Raw genomic sequence first — 18836 nt, 5'->3', positions numbered from 1 at the left:
ACTTTGGTTGTTCATATCTTAAGTTTGCCCTGTCCAGGGTGTACCCAGACTTTCATCCTATGTCAGCTGGGACTGGCTCCAGTCCCCCTTGACCTTCATAAAGCGGTAGACTTTATATATGTATATATACACTTTATATAAATTAATAAATTGCTACTTTAACTTAATTATTAACGACCAAAAACATCATCCTCAGAGACTTCAATGTGATCATGTTGAATCTCTTTGGGTTGTGCGATTATAATCAGATTCAGGCTTAGGAATCGTTGTCCTTCTCTTAGTTACAGACAGAATGTACTTTAACTTGTGAAGTGATTTATATTAATGGATGAATAATGAGAATAAGTCATACTAAACCATTAGACACCTGCTAAACAGAAATGAGTATGTGTCACAATCCTGTTACTTTAAAAAATTACTAATAACTCAATAATATCCTAATTGCTGAAAGAGTATAATTTTTAAACTGCATCATGTCTCCTGTACATATTCCAGACTTTAAATTAGGGAAGAAAGAGGACAAGGAGGAATAAATTATATGCAAGTCTGATCACATTGTTGAGACAGCTTTGGCTACGGTTTGGTCTAAATTCACCCTGTCACATCTTACTGTGGCTGAGGAAAAAAATGAATAAAGTCTGTCTTCTGTTTTTAACAGAAATCAACTACATTTGCAAGAGGCTTCAAAGCAGCAGCAGCAAGTAAGAATCACAGTAATTATCTTTCCTTGGTGATTTGGGAATGCAAGTGCTTATTAGAAAGTCAAACTGGATGGCTGTTCCAGGACTGAGAGTGAGAACTGATAACATGTGTAAAAGAATGGTGTTATCTAGGTCAGTCACTATATCATATTACACTTTGTGCCCAGCGCTTGAACTAAGACCTCAACACAATTGGGAAATGAAGGTTGGGTGAGAGAGAAAGAGAAAGAGAAAGAATGAGAGAGAGAGAATAGAAATGTAGGGCGAACTGAGGTAAAGAATGGCAGGAGTTTTTAATTAAACATTAACAACAGTGGAGTCCAATGTTAGAAAGATTTATAAATCACATCTGAACACATGGAAGAATTAAAGCTTTTTGAGTGACACAATTTTAGTTCAGTGTATCGTATTGGCTATTAACCAACGTTATTTTTGGAAAATGAGTCCCAGAGAAAAAAAAACATCTGTAAAACGCCACCCTTGCATTTTTGTCTAAACCTCCAACTTGATACAACTGTTATAGTATCTGCTCCTGGTCTCTTTCTTCTGTCTCTACCTCACCTCCCTCTTTTACTTTCTCTCTCCCCCACCTCTCCTCTGTCCCCCATTTTTTCCCTTCACCCCAATCGGTCGAGGCAGATGGCCTTCATGGGTTTTTTTTCTCTCCACTGATGCCTAGTGTTTGCTCATTGTGTCAACTGTTGGGTTTCTCTTCTCTCTATAATACTGTCAAGGTTTCTGCCTTACTATGTAGATTACCTTAATAAAATGTATGTTTTGATTTGGTGCTATACAAAAACAATTTAATTGTATACAAACAATAGCCCCACCTCTCTATCCTAATTCTTAACCCTGCTAGCTTTGTGTACACGCTCAGGTCTTCTTCTCTGTATTTGCTGGGGGTTTTTGTGGCAGAATTAAAGCACCGTAGCTTTTAGAGTTGTTTTGGGGGGGGCGTGTCACAAAATGATGAGAACGAAAGTTCGGTCTCCAGGTAGATGAGGCCAAAATTAAAATGCCTGTAATAATTTAGTCAGGATACAAAAAAAAACAATTTGTGTGTAAATCTTGTTTCCTTTGGTGTTGTCGGTCAGGGAAATAAATAATAATTTGTGATGAACTAGGTCAATACGCCCACAGCTGATGCTCCTGTACTGACCTATATACTGTATTTGTGTCACTGTGTAGGCAGGCACATTAAAACTGATGGATAAGCATATTATGAACCAGGGCCCAACTTAACTGCACTTGACGTAAAATCAAAAAGGATGAGGCACAAAATGTAGATAAAGTAGATCGTGACGGATGACGTGTAAACTGCACTTGACCAAAACAGATGAGTGTACATTCATCAAGTCGATTGTGAGTATGTGTGTGTCCGCACATTTTGTCGGCAGAAACGGAAAAGGTATCTGCTGTGCAGCGTGGTGTCAAATTGGGATATAAAACATTCCCACAGCCATGTATTAATAACAGGAGGACCTTTTACGAGGTACAAACCTGGTTCACTGCAACACGATACAGAACAGACGTTAGTCATGGTAGAATTGCACGATGGTTGTAACAGTGAGGAATGACAGGAGGCAAATTGAAGACAAGTGCTTTGTTATGTGTCTAAATGCTTCCCTCTGGTCAGAGCTTTTCCCTCGAGGTCTGATATTGCAATTTCATTCAGACTGAGAAATCAATACATTGCTCAGAGGTGGGGATGCTTTCCAGTCCTCTCACCCTCTTCTTGCCCCCGACCTTCTTTGTCCTTTTATTCTCACTTCGCTCACTTATTTTGCCCTATGCCTCCTCACTGTGTCCAGAAGTATATCAGCAGCCTCATCAAAAAATGATTTCCATGGTCAGAGAATGTTGAGCACGGGACGGGAAGGGGAGAAAGCAGTGACAGTGGAATAAGAGTGATGAGAAGAGGAATGCCAAGGATTAAATATAGATTTAGAAAGAGCAGAGGGGTGTCAGCATCTTAAGTGTATGTTTGTATGTGTTGGCTGTAAGACTCTATTAACGGAACACAGCAACAGCCACACAGGACAGACTTCCCTGTCTGTCAAGTGCTAGACAAACAATTTAGTCATTAGATAGGAACTTTCACTCACTACTTCTGAGCTGTCACAACCAGTTACATGTCAAAGAATAGCTGATAAATGCTGAACAATGACAACTCAGCTCAGGAGTACATGCGTACACTGACTCATCAGAATCCTGAAGACAGTACTCAAGGTTATTTGGCTACAACATTTCTGAGGCAGTCAAGGCAGCGCTACACACAGAGGGAATGAATTGTGGAATAAATGAAAGGGGCAACAAAATGAAATAAGATGCTACTATGACATAGCACATTTGGAAAAATGTTTCACATTTGAACAGTGGACAGGTGTGCCATTTTCCTCACACAGACGATATAAAATAAAATATAAATAACATTGGAAAAACCACCACACCCTAATATGACTTTACTTGGATTTAGTGACTCAATGGAAATGGATTAATAAACTAAGTTTTTTTGGAGCTATTCCAATCAGGCAAATGACCTGGACAGCAGTAAGTGTTAAACTTTTAAAAATTTTGTCTCAGAAACAACATGACTTATGTGTCCAGTATGTGTGACCAGCCTGAAAAATACTTTCAGTATTTTCAGCAATTTAAGCAGATGTGTTTTGTAAAGCTGTGGCTCACCAATGATTTAAATAGCATTGACTCTCGGGTCTACTAATACAGCTATAATCCCCCAGACCAGACACTCAGGATAGGCTAGGTCACATAGATGAATGCTCGCAGAGTTTTAATACCAACTAGAACAATCACATTAATCTTAATGATCAAAACAGTCTGAGCAGCGTCAGTGCTGAATAAATTGCTTGATGTAGCCGTCCTCCATCTCCATCAGTAATGACTAAATCTCTGAGAGCAGTCTGACCACTAAAGTACTACAGCTGCCACATAAACCCCCGCAGTACAACACACACACATACACACAGGAATTTCTTTGGCCCCACAAATACTTAACTATTAAAGCACTTTGAAAGTATGCAGACAGATGAGAGACATGCACACGGGAGCACGGTTCTTCTCCATGACCTTGTGCATAATGTTTTGCTGATCTTTGGCAATATATTCAGAAAATAAAGACACACTGACAGCTGACAGCACATTCAACATTTTGAACTGAAAGCTCAAATCAGTAAAGCCATCAATAAATCCAGGTTTTGGCACAGTTTAAATAGGCATAGACGTTATAAAGTGTAAAACTGTGTGCACATGGATTATGGATTACTGTCTATAATCATCTTAGAGGCCACTAGGAAAAGCCACCACACACACACACGGTCGACAGATTTATTGTTTAACAGCGCTTTATATTGCCTTTTCTAACGGGTAAGTTGGCTACAAAAATAGGTCTGCGTTTTTTTTTGCAACTTTTATTTTCTGAAGTTTAATTTCGTACACCTCTGATGGCGATTTAAGAAATAATAAAAACAATTGTGAGATTCAACATGAAAATTAAACCATCAGAAAAGAAAGCACTCCTGTCCCCATATATTTAGAAGCATTATTAACTTATTTGTGCACTACGACATGACAGACCCACTTTTGTCTCTTAATGCTCGAGATTACTGTACATGGTGTAAAATGTGGAGGTGTCTATATACAGTAGTCTGGGTATCGTGCTCAGTAATCAACTTAAAAGGAGATCAGCAGATTAGAAGAACCAGACATCACCGTGTTCCTGCAGGGTATTGAACTCTGGTCCTCAGTGAGTGTCTCCATGTGCATGTCAGATGTTTGTCTTCTGATTGGGAACCAGCTAATGATCATCAGAATCACACAGGATCTTTTAGTGCTGCCAAGTGGAAAGTGCTGTAACTGTGACATTTTTAAATGGATTTAATCTGCTGCCATAAGCATGCAATAGAAATTAGTTCTGGAAAAGCCACCAATTATTGCCATTAATCAATTAAGTTGTTACATTTTGGGCTTCATGAGCTGTGGTGGGGTGAGCATCATAACTCAAAGTGTAAAATATGTGACCCAAATTTATCACCTAGAAAAGTCCAGCTAACTTTTCTGACGCACGACTGAAATAATCAGTAGATGAGTGCGATGTAAATCTGCATTACACAACAAATAAAAGCTGTGTAAGCCATAGCAGTAGAAAACAATGCAACCAAATAATTGATTCCTCTGAAAGACAGTACACTCCATATCTGCAATGTCCAGGTTTTTATATCTGGGCCTTTGGTCACATGCTATGAGCTTTTTCCTCAGTCCCCTTGTGAAATGGCTCAATATTTCTTTCATAAAAATATGAAAAAAAAGAGTACTTAAATCTCACCTGGCTGCAGGGCTGTCATCAGCGTGAGTGTGTTGTGGTGAGTCGGAGGAGGAAGGACCCTCCTCCCCGTCCTGAGGCAGCTCTTCACATTCTGCCTCACACTTGTCATCATCCAGCAGCTCTGTGATCTGAAGACAGAAATAGAAAAGGACATTGCGAAGGTTACCGCTAAATATTTCCATTTAAAAAATAAATAAAATCAAATGTTAGTAAACCACCTTATTTACAATTACGTTTAGCAGCCTGAAAACAGACATTAGAGTCCTGTTATCGTAAATACGACCCTTTTTTTAAGCTTTCAATCCTGTTTTTGGCAACATGTCTTCAAATTAAAAGGATTTAAAAAGAAAACATTTCACTCTTTATTTCCACAAAGTGGGGATTAGGTTAGTAGTACTGAAATTATCTGGGAAAAAAAAATGTGTCGAGACATATTCAAAGAAAGGTGTCAGTGGTATCAAATAACCTGTCATGTTGTACATTACTGATTTGCAGGACGCATGTGCGAGATAGGACCAAGACATTACAGTTTGTGCCGTCACACATATAAATAAAAAGGAAGCCAATCGGTAACACACTGACACCACAGATACAATGGGGAGAGATAAAACTGTAATGAAAGAATAAGGAAAAAATTAAACATTTATATTTTCGTGGAAGAGATAGATAGAGGGGGGTGAGCTTGAAGAGCAGATGAGTGAGAGAAGAGGGAGGGGATGAAGGGCTTAAAGTACGGTTCAGTGGTATATCATTTTCATGGTGACTTAGCAATGTACCCATACATGACAGTCACATTACAAATTACGTAATAGGCTAAAGACACCCACCACGATACACCATCACATCTATTTCAGCGCTCAACATACAAATAAAACATTTCATTACAGATGTTACACACATTCTTTGAGCGATATTCAAGGTAGACTTGTACTGCAACAAACATATTTTAGTGTGGGTGATATATAAATATTTATTTTTTTTACAATTTCAAGCCTCCATTACCTAAAGAGGAAAGTGCAATATTACAGAGAGAAGCCCAACAGTTCTTATATTGAGCAAGCCCTTGGCAACCATGGAGAGAAAAAACAAATTGCTTTAGTTTGCGGAAAACATTCAGTGCATAATAAAGGAAGGTGGCAAGTGTCTTAAATTGATTTTCGCACCATATATAAATACATATAGTTATATAGCTTAATCCTAGTTTAAAGTCAGAGGTAATGGCCTTGAATTAAGGGAGTGAAAAGGCATACAAAGGGTGGTGAGAGCCAGAGGGAAGAGAGGAGTAGGGAGTGATGGAAGGCACAAAGTAATGAATCTGACACTAAGAGAGAGGGAAGGAGGGAAAGCAAGGAGGGGAGGGGAGAGGGAGAAGGGGAAGGTAAACGCGTGCGCGCACGAGAGAGAGAGAGAGGATTAAATATGTAGACAGAAATAACTCATCATAATTCAGACAGCTGACAGGATGAGAACAAGACACACAAACAGAAATCCTTGAGCTGGAGTCCACCGATGACCAACAACTTTTTTACTCTTATTGAAAACAGATATTTTTTTGCTACTTGTTTTTGTTTTAATTCAATATCAACCAACAGAAGCTTCATCATCATCATCATCACGCCATTTCTACCATACCTACCAAAACATAACTGGGGAAAAGAAAATCTGTTAGAAAATGGGGTTAAAAGGTCACCCTGTCCTTTCCTCTACTCTCTCTCGTTCTCTCTTCTCAACAGCAACCCCATCTGCTGCTGTCACTGTGTTGTCGCTATGGAAACATCGCCCTTCTGAGGGCTACGGTGGGCTGTCAGGAATTTCTTGCATCGCCATGAGCAGATTAGGAAGGATGAGTCACAATATATGTGTTTGTTTGTGTTGTTCATCTTTGCATGCAGTGGCCATTCAAATGTTAGCTAAATTAAGAGATGACAAGAAAGATGAAAATAATTATACATTATGACCCTTTACAGTCCTTGTGCAATAATAATTACTATTAAAGGGGCCACAGAATAAAATATACAGTTTATACTAATTTACAGAGATAAATGTGTTATTTGATCATCAGACAGTGGATCTGAGATACACGTCTCATTCCCGCAACAGAGGAGGGTTGGGATTGAAAAAATAAATACATTTGACACAAAGTCGACATCAAAGTCCCTTCCTTTAAAGAAAATAAAAGCCCTGCACTGCTCTTCACTGCGTTCCTGTTAATTATAACAAGTTGTAAGAGAAAAAGATCTGAAAAAAATTATAAATTAAAAAAACCTCTGCAATAGGATGTGAGTTAAACAAATCCAGCAGCATCATAATGATTTTAAGTGTATTCTTCATTTGACCAAGTGGAAAAAACCGAGTGAAACTTTAAAAACCCTTTAAATATATTATAATTATTTTATCTGTATGGCATTTGTCTTAACAACTGAACAGAGCACTGAAATGATCAAGGCAAGTCTGACCTCACCATCATTATGTGAACTGTAATGAAAGCCATTCTCTTGTTACAAGGAACAAAGGATACTGTCAATACAACTAACTATACACCAGTTTCAAAGGACACATTCTATCAGGGCCACTGATCAGTGATGTAGAAGACTGAGTCTGGATATCGCTTTATGTAAAGGAGTCGATTAGTGTAGATGGACTAAAGAGGCTGAAAATAGAGAAAGCATGTATAATTTAAAGTACAGACTTGAGCATACATGCACACACACATATATACATATATATACATACATATACACAGTGCTAAGTCCTTGTGTATGTTTCATACACAAGTAACTTCACTCTGTATAGTCTGGATGTGTGCGTACTACAGTGGGTAAAAAGCACAAGCTAAAAAAAAACACCCTGGAAGAAAAGGTTGTGAGCTTCACCTTGGTTTAGAGGTTTGGTCCAAAACTGAGAAAAGAACCGTAGTGTTAGTGAGCCAAGGGAAAAGAACATTGGCAACTGACATTAGTTAAACAGGCCCTTTAACAGTGACCTAAATCGGTGGTTTTCAAGGCTCTTAACTACACTTGCCTTTATTCTGCTGCTAGATCAGGCATCACCAATACGATTAATTCAGACGCTGTTTTTTTATAATAATAAATTCATGTTGTTGTGGAGCCTGAACTTGTTTTGTTAGAATCTGAGAATAAAAAAACTAAATGTGTCTATAAGACTCATTACCATTGAAGACAAATCCTCTGGTCTAACGTTCCTGCAGTGAGTGAGCCATGTGATACAGCTCTCATCCTGTCAAAATGTGTTGGCAACTGATTTACAGACATGCATTCTCCAACCACCCAAAGTAAATATGACAACAAACTGGCTGTGTGTTTGAAGATAAAAATGTGTGTTCATACTATCTGTCCAACAGCAGAGATTATAGTATATATCGTCATGGCTGCCCAACGAGGCCATCACCTCCTCCTTTAATAAATCCATGCTCCAACTCATGTATATATATATATATATATATATATATATATATATATATATATATATATATACATATATATATTAGCCCATTCAACCAGTTCTAAATAACATAGCTGAGCTCCAGATGCACTTGACTAAGTTGGCACAGGTGAAGAAGGTGAGCACATTCTGATTCCTGTTTCTGCTTAGGGTTAAACAAACTATTCTGGAAAAGTAAGGCTATGATAAACATACTTATTAATTAGCGGAGAGCCCGCCAGCAGTCCTCATACATCCTGCTGGCTTAGTTTATCTGATGACAGAACAGGTTTTGGATCATTCAGACATCCATTCACACGCAGTAAAATATCGATTTGTTCAAACGTGACGTGATAGAACATTTAAAGTGAGAACATACAGGAGGACAGTGGTGATGAGTTTGTCTTGCATACTCAACTTGAAGTTGTTGTGCCTTGTGAGCCCCAGATTCACACTGGTAGGATTAATGGCATTAAATTGCCATGACCTTTGTGTAATGAAGTTTATTATTTAAAGTGGGGCTTATGAGGCACAGGCCTACGAATCATTGGCCAAATGATCAATTCTACAAGCTATACCTTGTTTTCCCTACAACCGAGTAAACAGTAGCCCCAAGACACAGAGATGTGACCTTGTTCACTTTTCATATTCAAACTACATCCTCGCTGTTGCGACATAAAGTATTTTTAAAGACACAAATATCTGCTGTTCTTTAGGTTCTTATATTAATTTGCAATAATAGACACTGAATTCAAATGTCATTGTCACGTTGAAATTTAAAGACATGTGGAGGACACATATGGTGCTACAAATTGCAGGACTTTCAAAAGTAATTGGACACCTGGATATTGAGTGCGTCTTGGGCCACTGTATGCCATTTCACCATCTGTTCATATGCAAAGATAAAATGCATAAAATAAGTAACTTTGGGCATTGTGTGATCAAGAAGATTGATTTAATTTATGTAAAGTTTCATACTAGACTATTTATTATCATGTACATTATTCTGGCAAGGACTAAATAGTAAAAATGTGTGCATATCCACACACCTGTGCTTTGGAGTATATAATTTAAAATGACAACATGTGAAGTGTTTTATTATGACTACAAGGTGTTTTCTACCTCGAGTACACTCAGAGGAAATGTGTGCCGAGGAATCAAAACTGACTCACCAACCTAACCCTATCAAAGCAACAAGAACAAGCCTCAGCTAAGTTTTATTCTCATCCAAATAACATAATTCCACCAACACTTATTTTGCCAACAAACAAAGCAAAATCCAGCTTGGCACTTCACAGCGTTCACTGACCCTGCCAGCCTCAGCGAGTTTCACAGACTCTGTTAAAACCCTGCATTAAAATGTGTTTTGTATGTTTATCTTTAAGATGATTGCATTTACATCTGGAATTAATACATCTCCGGTCTCTGCACTGAGATCTAGCTGTGATTATTCTCCCCAGCTCGTCTTACATCTGACTCTAATATAAGACACTAAAGGAGATGGCAGCCACCCTGATGTGTGTTTACTTATCATTTCATCTCACCCTTTCTCCGTCAACAGGTGCTTTAAATATTGTGAGGAATCTGGAGATGTGTTCACTGGTCGATGGCTCCTCTAGCTGCAACTACCTTGCTGGTTTGGAACAGTTGGACAACATTTTTCCCACCCATGTAGCTGTAGCTTGACAACATTATTGGCATTTACATTTAACCAATGTATTCCAGCTGGATGTATTTACACCTGTACTTTAATGTAATCCTACTCAAGTGTTCACAGTTTACACCCAAAGAGGCCACAAAAGGTTGTTTTATTTCTTATTTCTACCCTTCCATCGTTCACGTCATTTCTTCATATAAAATGAAAATGAAATTAAAATGTGGTGCGAGTTTTAATCCTTTTTAATTTCGTCCGTGAGAATGTTTTTATTTACTCTAAAGTCTACTTCAAGGCTTAACTGAAAACATGAATCATGTGTGAGGGGGAGATAATCCCCTTCATGAGTGTGTTGCTCACAGAGAGCCATCCCCATGCAGTGCAGGGGCTGTAGGTGTGAGTTCCATGGTTACATCATCACCGGCTTCTTTTCTTATCCCTCCCTCCCCGCACCATCTCTCCCTTTGTTTATTCCTCTCTCTGCACTGCCATTTCTCCCCCCATCTTCCTGTCTGCATCTCTCCCTTGCTGAAAAAAACAACAATTTCCATGCTATCTCTCCTACGTACGACACAAAGTTCAGTGTTCAAATGATTTGTTTTTATAGCTTTCCCATAGTCTGCTTCTTCCTCTTTCATTCTCAGTCATCTGACAACCAGCCAACAAAATTTACAATGGCAGAAAACAACCAAGTAAGATAAGGAAATTAAATTAGGAGAATTAAATTCAATGAGTTGCATGGAAGAGTTTCTTTTTACAACAGTTAGTAGCTGTACTGAGCTCAATTTCAATCCAATTAGCTTTCTTTTATACACTGCAGCTTTTGTAAGAGCTTAGCGTTTCAATAAATGAGATAATGACAATAAAAGCAAAATCAAAGCAGAGTAGAGAAAAAAGAAATATGTCATTGAAATTTTTTTAAATGGTTATAAACGGAATGGATCTGTGAAACAAATGGGTTGAAGAGGACAAGAAGAGTCTTGCAAGTTTAAATTTACCAATGCTACTGTTGAAGTAGTGGTGAGTTTGAGTTGGGAAATGCCTTTGCACTCATTTAGGCTGTCTGTCAATCTAGAATTCTTTGAGCCTATATTTGTTTGCACACTTCAGAAAAACGTATACTATATTTTTGTAGAGAAAGGGAATTCAGTTCAAAAGCAGGCATTTTTTTATTATTATTGTAATTTTTAATATATTAAGTGTGGATATATTCACATAGAAATCTGAAGAATCGGTCTTCTGCAAATCTGTTATTATGGCCATGACCGTCTGTTTGTTCCCCGCAATGCAGGTGCCAGTTTACCATGTGATGTTAAAAATATAATGTTGTACCACATCTTTAATCCTTCCTTTTTAATACAGAAGGATTTGTCTGGGTTCACTAAATGTTCTCTTGGTGTATTCTCGGAATCTCACCCCTGACCTTGGCAGAGTTAAATGCCACATTCTAATATTTGGACGTCATTACTGAGGAGGAAAAACACATCCAAGAAGAATAAACAAAGCTGATTTTTATATGCTTTGTAACTCTGGACGCCTTCGCTTTTATGTTAAGAATGTTAACAGTGAATTTGTGGATTTACAACAGTTTCTGAGCAAACATACATTGTCAGATTGTATATTTTTCCATCATTTTTAGTTTTATTCTATTTATCACAATATATCATAGATTCAAAGCAATGGGTCATGTGTACAGTGGAGTTATAGACTATAAAGGAAATATAGATGATCTAAAACAGATTAAACAAACACATTTTACTGATAAGGGGAAAACTGAACAACAGGAGAGGAGAACTATAAACATGCAGCCCGATTTAGAAATGTTTATAATCATCAATACAAAAACACAAAACAGAATGGACACGTCTGCGATGTCTATGATTAGAAAATTAATTCTATGTACAGTATAAGCAGATGGTGATTCACAAAACAGACCTTATTTTTGCTGTTATAGCAACCCCTGACTCCACACATGATGCCTGTTTCCTACAAGCAATATTATCTGTCAAAGTTGTAGTCGCAACAACAAACAGGAAATGCCAAACCGGAAGTCTCTCTACTGACATGTTTCTGACATGTGTCTATAAAAGAGACATAGAATAAAAGAATTGTAATAGACATAGGAGATGAGCTGTACCTGTTCGGTGATGGAGCTGTAGTCGTTGGTAGTAGAAACATCGTCATCTTCCGAGTCAAACAGGCCCTCCTGGTTGTCCAACAGTTCTGCCAGGACTCTGCTTACTGACTCCTGGTCCCGGATGTCCTCTCCTTCTGTTGACAGACTAGAAGTGGAGGACAAAATCAGCTGTGTTGATCAATGTTGTCAATTCTAGGTAGGTGACATTTCCTGTGTTTAACTGTGTAACACTGCCTATATGTGCCTCTGTAAATTGGATTCCTTCTTGATCACAATAAAAAGAAGTACCTTTAGCTATACTGGCAGGCTGTGAGTCAAATCTGGACTAAAGATCTGTATGGATTCCAATGTAAAATTTCATCAAAATCAATTTCTACCAGTATTACAATTGTGTTTTCTTGATATAAAAAAAAAGAAGAAAACAATGATTCTGTTAATCTATTTTTAGGTGGCCCTGTGCATGCATCTTACTGGAAGATGTCTGGTCCGAAGACGGCGGCCAGCGCCCCGACGTTCCAGCTTTCCTGCTGAAGAGATGCAACGCTGGACAAGAAGCGGCAGAGGAAGCGCAGCAGGCCGTAGTTGAGCTGGGGAAGCTGCTGCAGCAGGTACTTCAAGTTTCTACACAACTCCTCCTCACTGCTGTAATCTGAGGATGTTTAAAAAAGAGAGAGAACTTGTGGTTATCATTGTATGCGGATATTAACATTTTAATTAACTTCATTGTACACCTCTTTCTTAGTGTTACAACTATTATTAGCTTCGCTGGAAAAAGGGTGTTGGTTTACGGTTACTACTAGTATGAGTACACTTTACACATGCTGTGGTTTATGTTCCTACATAGCTTTTTCTTTTCATTACTGTAATTGGAGATGCTCTAATATACCAAATTGTAATGCTTGGAATAGCTTCTGTTTTTGTGCCTTGACAGTTGGTCATTTGAGGCACTGACCACTACATTTTCAATACTATCAACCCCATCGGGACTTCGGCAAAGAAAAAATATAATTTTCAGCAGCACATACAAATTAAACAAGGCAACAAAAGAGTTTGATCAGTCCATCAAATGAGGGTAGAGTGAGTCAGCCAAGATAAACATAAGATACATAACAGCAATAGGAGTTGTCACACACCTTGGTGTAGCTGTAATATGTGTCCCTGTATCGCTGTTGGAATAACGGGCTCAGGAAGCTCCTGCAGGAAGAGTCGGAGCAAACTGACCGCTGATGCCAGGTCAGCCTCCTTCTCTAGTTCCACCTCTTCGCCGCTGTCGTAGCGCTGTCTCAGCCAATCCACACGCTCTGCGTTGCCATTAACCAGGAAGAGACCTTCCAGGTCCAGGTGGCCTGATGACACAGGAATAATTACATGGTCAATTACATTACATTACATGTCATTGAGCAGACGCTTTTATCGAAAGCGACTTACAATGGAACTGAGTACAATCAGCCAGGGGTTGATTGTTAATATATCCAGTTTTAATATACTGGATCGTTTTTGTTATTTTCTGAGCTTGCTTTGATTATTAACCACACATCCTTGTTTTTAAAACACCACACCAGACAGCAGTATGAATAAGTGTGAAAACTCTTCTAGCTGACCCATCCATAATTATAAAGTGCAGAATATATCTTTATAAGTGCCTAATTCCTTAAGTGTATTGAAATAAAAGACGTATGACCATACTGTCCAACACCAGTAAGTGTTGGTGATGAAAAGGATCATCAGCGAGGCAGACGAGTTTTTCCTTAGATTTTTAACACGTTTTCTGTTCACCTTGCATAATATTGTATTGACACATGACCATTTTTGTGTTTTCTGCAGACGCAACCACAATTTCTGGTTGTACTTTGACAATTCTTGATTAGATTTATATATACATTTAAAATTAGTCACTTTTCACACCATAATGTCAAGTAGTGTCAACAATGCCTGTGTGTGGACATAAATGCTTTTAGTCGCAGACTTTTGAGTAATAATTTGCTTGAAAATTTAGTTGTGGAAGACAATAAAATATTTTTAAACATTTAGTCCCTCTTCAGACAAGGTAAGGCATTTAATCTGTCACAGATGCCACAGCTTTGGTCTGACACGCCTTTGGTCGCTTTAAATTTTCCATCTTTGCCCTACATCCAATTATCTTTTCGCCTCATATCTTCAAGCATCACACACACACACACACACACACACACAAAAAAGAGAGATTAAAGACTTTTCACTGGCTCAATAACTTCTAGACTGGCAGCACTGCTGCCAATAGAGCCCCGGGGGAATTAAGGACATATTACATAACCTCATGTGGCCGAGCAGCCCCAGGGTCAAATAAAACCACGGCCTGCTTCACTGGTCACTTGAGGGGACACTTCTTTCCAGTGGCTGGAAAAAAGCCACTGACTTGACAGGTTTTTACAAGAAAATGTCTTTGTTTTGAGACTGACCATGCTTCCTGCATGATGGAAAAAGGTTTTTTTTCCAGTGATAACCCTGTCATTGCAGATGTACTGTATGTTTCAGTGTGTATTGTTTTAATCCTGGGGCCAATTCAAATCAAACACTTATTTATTTATGTCCAGAATAATTTTTATGGTTCCGTTGATGTGCTTTAAAATCTGAATGTTAATTACTTGTTTGTCTACTACTATTGCAAGTAATTTATTGACTTTTCATTATTTTTACTTCATTTGCATAAAACATTTAAATGACCACTACTATAAAAAAAGAGAAGGTTATAAATGAACGTTTATGTGCTATGCCATTTACTCTGATAGGAGATGTACAGTAATTTTGCACAGACAATATAGAGAATGGAATTTCATAAAACTAAATGAAGTTATTTTAAAAATTGAACTGATCGAAATGAAGGAATCCAGTCCTTTGGGGTTCACACCAACAATGCATTCTTGGCTCAAAAAAGTCAGACATTGTTTTGTAGGCAGCACCATTAACAGATCATTAATTGATGGCATAGATGATGGCAAGTAACCATTTCTATCCTCTCAACCTTAAGAGCAGAACATCTGAAACTGCTAACCTGCATTTATATGAGAGAATGACCTAAGGAGATTCCTAGCTCCATTGTTAAGCTCTTGTGTTTTCACAAGTGGGATCTGCAGTTGACAGAATTGTTTTGTCACGAGGGAGGAAGCAGACCTGGTCTACCAGTATGGTTTAGCATGGTGGAGCATTCAGAGTTCATCTCATCACATAACCTGGATCTCCACTCATGATATATTGTGGTATACTGTGACAGCAGGTCAACAGCAGCTGTGCCTATGTGTGTCCGAGAATAGACCTTTCGCAGATGGTGCGTGCAGTGGAAGCAGCCGCAGAAGCTGCTTCCACCGCAGCAGAAGGAGCTGCTTATAACAACATACTACATGCTTGTATGTATATTATCTTGGCTCGGTGTGAGTAGCGATCACTCACCATGCTCCTCGATGTAGTCGACGATGTCTTTCACCAGCGCAGGAACCTCATGGCCATTTATTGTGTGTGTGCGTGACACCTCCTCCAATGGAACGCCAAAAACACGCGTGGTGCAGGCTGAGCTCCCGCCCTCATTGCCTGGCAACAGAGACACGCTCTTCCTCATGGCCTCCTCCTCCTCACCACAAACCCGCCAAGACCTCACGTCTTAAAAAAAAACAAAGAGAAGGAGATAGGACAAAATTATTATTTTTTTTAAATAAGAGCAGTCTGACTAAGAAAAACATCAGGAGATAGGAAGAGGAGAGGGACAATATGATAATGATCTGCAGAAGCTTTAACACCTTTTATACCTCAGCTGTGGAACTCTTTGCCTTAATATTGTAGGCAGGCAAAGTAAGTAATCATCATAATTTAAAAATGCTCCACTTTTATTACATGGTGTAGCTTTTAATTTTGGTTAAATTGATATTTGTAGTTACATTTTATATTCCTCTGGTTTGGCTAGATTTTACGACTCAGTTTCACACTTTCATTATTCATTTTATTTTAAAGCACCATATGAATTTTAAGGTGCTATATAAATAAATGTATTATTTAATTATTGATCCTTTAGCAGGAGGAGGAGGCGTGCAAGAGTAACTAAGCACAATTAACCAAAATGATGTGGCAGCAGTACAATCATGCACAGGGACATCATGAGTTTTAGTTAACATCTACATTTAATTAATCATTTAATTATCACTTCAAAAATTCCCAGTTTTGGGATCAAGAAAGTACGACCTAAAGTCTATCTTTGCATCCATCCATCTATAAAAATGATGTGGGGGAAAAACAGCAAGGCAGCTGCTCTACAGAAACACCTATTTGCAGAGAAATGCCAGAGTGGTTTGAGCTGACAGAAAGGCTTCAGTAACTCAGATAACTACTTTTTGCAACTATGGTGAGGAGAAAAATACCTAAGAATGCACAACATGTCAAGCCTCGAGCCAGATGGGCTTAAACAGCAGAGGACCACATCAGGTTTCACTACATTCAGCAAAAAAAATTAAAGCTGAAGCTGCAATGGGTACAGACTCATCAGGATTTGACAGATGAAGGTTAGAAAAATGTAACTTGGCCTTATGGATCTCACTTTCTGATGAGAAACACAGATTGTACCGTCAGAATTTATCACACAAGTTACATTTAACTTACTATGCTTCAGTTGTTACAGCATGGCATAGAAACAGTGTTAGTGGTTGCATGAAAATGACTATGGGTTCACTCAACGTGGTGGCCTCTGCATTCATTTGATCTATATTTACAAATGGGATGTGGTAGAAAATGAAAGTATGATTGGCGCTCCTTACAAAGACGCTTTCTGGGTGTACAGTATATTTACGGTGCGAGTCTATAATTCTGTCACCATTGCACATAGATGGGCAGGCAGAGTTTCTAAGACAGAGAGTTTAAGAGACAGTGAGATCTATGTTTAAACAACAAAAAGGCTCAAGGAAAAAGCACTGTCGTGGTTGTGCTGCTGCTATTAGCAGGGTTATCATTTAAAGCAGTGATTATAATTCAATTTCTAACCTATCAATTCAGCTTTTATATATTCTAATTTCATCATTCTTTATTGCAAAGGAGAAACTGTCAGTGGAATAGAAAAAGGCAAGAAACCGCAACCATCACTTCTATTTTAAGCCTGACTTTGATGATGGTTGTTTGGTGAGTAATCTGAATGGAAACAGTGGTAGATGGCATCCAGTCTATTCAATAAGGAGGAGGAACATGTTTACCAGAAAATCTATACTGAAAAAGTATATCTAAAAAGACAATATATTAGTGCTGGGTGATATGTGCAAAATGTATTCACAATGCCACGTTTAAAGATATGTGTGAAACTGTAGAGCAGTTGAACATTACCTGACAAAGCACAATGAAATCATGGAGTCACTTTTCTACTTTTTCTTTTTCTTAGTGGGTTTTCATCAAAATGGGTGAGACGTTTCCTTGACTTCACCTGGTTCACTGTTTTCTCTGCTCTGCTGTCAGCTCTGTCTGTTTGTGTTTGTGAGTGGGTGGGAGCATACTCACCGTGAAGCAGTGAAAGTGTGTCCTATCCTCTCCTCCCCTGGCCAGTAAACCACTGAATCATCTATGGCTGCTTCAGGTTGTGGCAGAAGATGAGCCGGTAGTTCCTCATTGACGGACCGCTAATCCCTCGAGCAGGATTCCCTAGTAGCTACCCAAGGCACAGGAGAGAGAGACTATTGAAATCCCAAAAGAAGACCCATAAAGAAAGTACAGGCCATGTTTTTTAACCCCAGATCTTAAGAAATCTTGGCACTCATATAGCTCTGCAGTAAATAACACAACTCAAGCTGTGGCTCATATTTATAGGACAATAGTTCATCATGTTAACATACAATGACTGTTTACGATTCTTTATTATAATGGCTACATACAGCAAGTAGTTATAAGCAATTGCAACAGAAGGAATCACACATGAAAATGCATATTAAACTGTATGTTAAAAATCAGTTAAACTGTGAGACAACAAAAAACAGAACTGCAAAGATGAAAACAAAGCAAATATGTGGATTCTAATTACAACCATGCTTGACATTTTGATTCTAAAATCACAGTCGTGGTAAGGCATGACTTAGAAGTGAAATTGTTTTTGGCCAAATGGTGACTCACCACAGGACACACCCTGTCCAAGACAAACAAGCCTTCACACTAAAGAATGTCACAGAATCAAACCAATTAAAACAAATTATTTGTCTTTCCATTGAGACGATACAACAAGCCAGATTTATTCACAAACTAAGACTCTCTTTTTGAGCTGTCAGGTTGCCTGGGAGTCTACAAACAAAGCTACAGCACCGTGAGTTTGCATGTGTCCTCATACATGTCTGTGCATGTCCATCTAAAGCAAAGTGTCACTTTGAATCAGACTACGTGAGGCTTATGTGTTAATTGCTGCCACTTCAGTGCATGAGTGCGCATACAGATAGATGTTTCACAGATACTCAACACCTGAATGAAAACAAGTCCCTCACTTAAAGCAAAGCAGTCACCTGAGACGGTCAAGAAAAAAGTTTATCTATGAGGTAAGATTGTTTATGAATATGCCTGTATGTGCCAAGA

At 38.5% G+C, this 18836-nt stretch overlaps 1 protein-coding gene across 4 annotated transcripts in view; it reads right to left on the bottom strand.

The window, feature by feature from the left end:
- Positions 1 to 18836, bottom strand: part of fam13b (family with sequence similarity 13 member B) — a 52097-nt gene that overhangs the window by 22037 nt on the left and 11224 nt on the right. For all 4 annotated transcript variants that reach the window (XM_044039824.1, XM_044039827.1, XM_044039826.1 and 1 more), the window contains exons 2-7: positions 17781 to 17928; positions 15702 to 15908; positions 13409 to 13621; positions 12747 to 12924; positions 12276 to 12420; positions 5044 to 5171 (exon numbers count right to left, since the gene is read on the bottom strand). In XM_044039824.1, coding sequence (XP_043895759.1) covers positions 5044 to 5171; positions 12276 to 12420; positions 12747 to 12924; positions 13409 to 13621; positions 15702 to 15867 — 830 coding nt within the window. In that variant the 5' untranslated portion in view covers positions 15868 to 15908; positions 17781 to 17928. The remainder of the gene's footprint in view (positions 1 to 5043; positions 5172 to 12275; positions 12421 to 12746; positions 12925 to 13408; positions 13622 to 15701; positions 15909 to 17780; positions 17929 to 18836) is intronic.

The sequence above is a fragment of the Solea senegalensis genome, linkage group LG12 (assembly GCF_019176455.1).
Source record: "Solea senegalensis isolate Sse05_10M linkage group LG12, IFAPA_SoseM_1, whole genome shotgun sequence".
Classification (NCBI taxonomy): domain Eukaryota; kingdom Metazoa; phylum Chordata; class Actinopteri; order Pleuronectiformes; family Soleidae; genus Solea; species Solea senegalensis.
The sequence above is the reverse complement of the archived record's forward strand: the minus strand, read 5'-3'. Positions and strand labels throughout refer to the sequence as shown.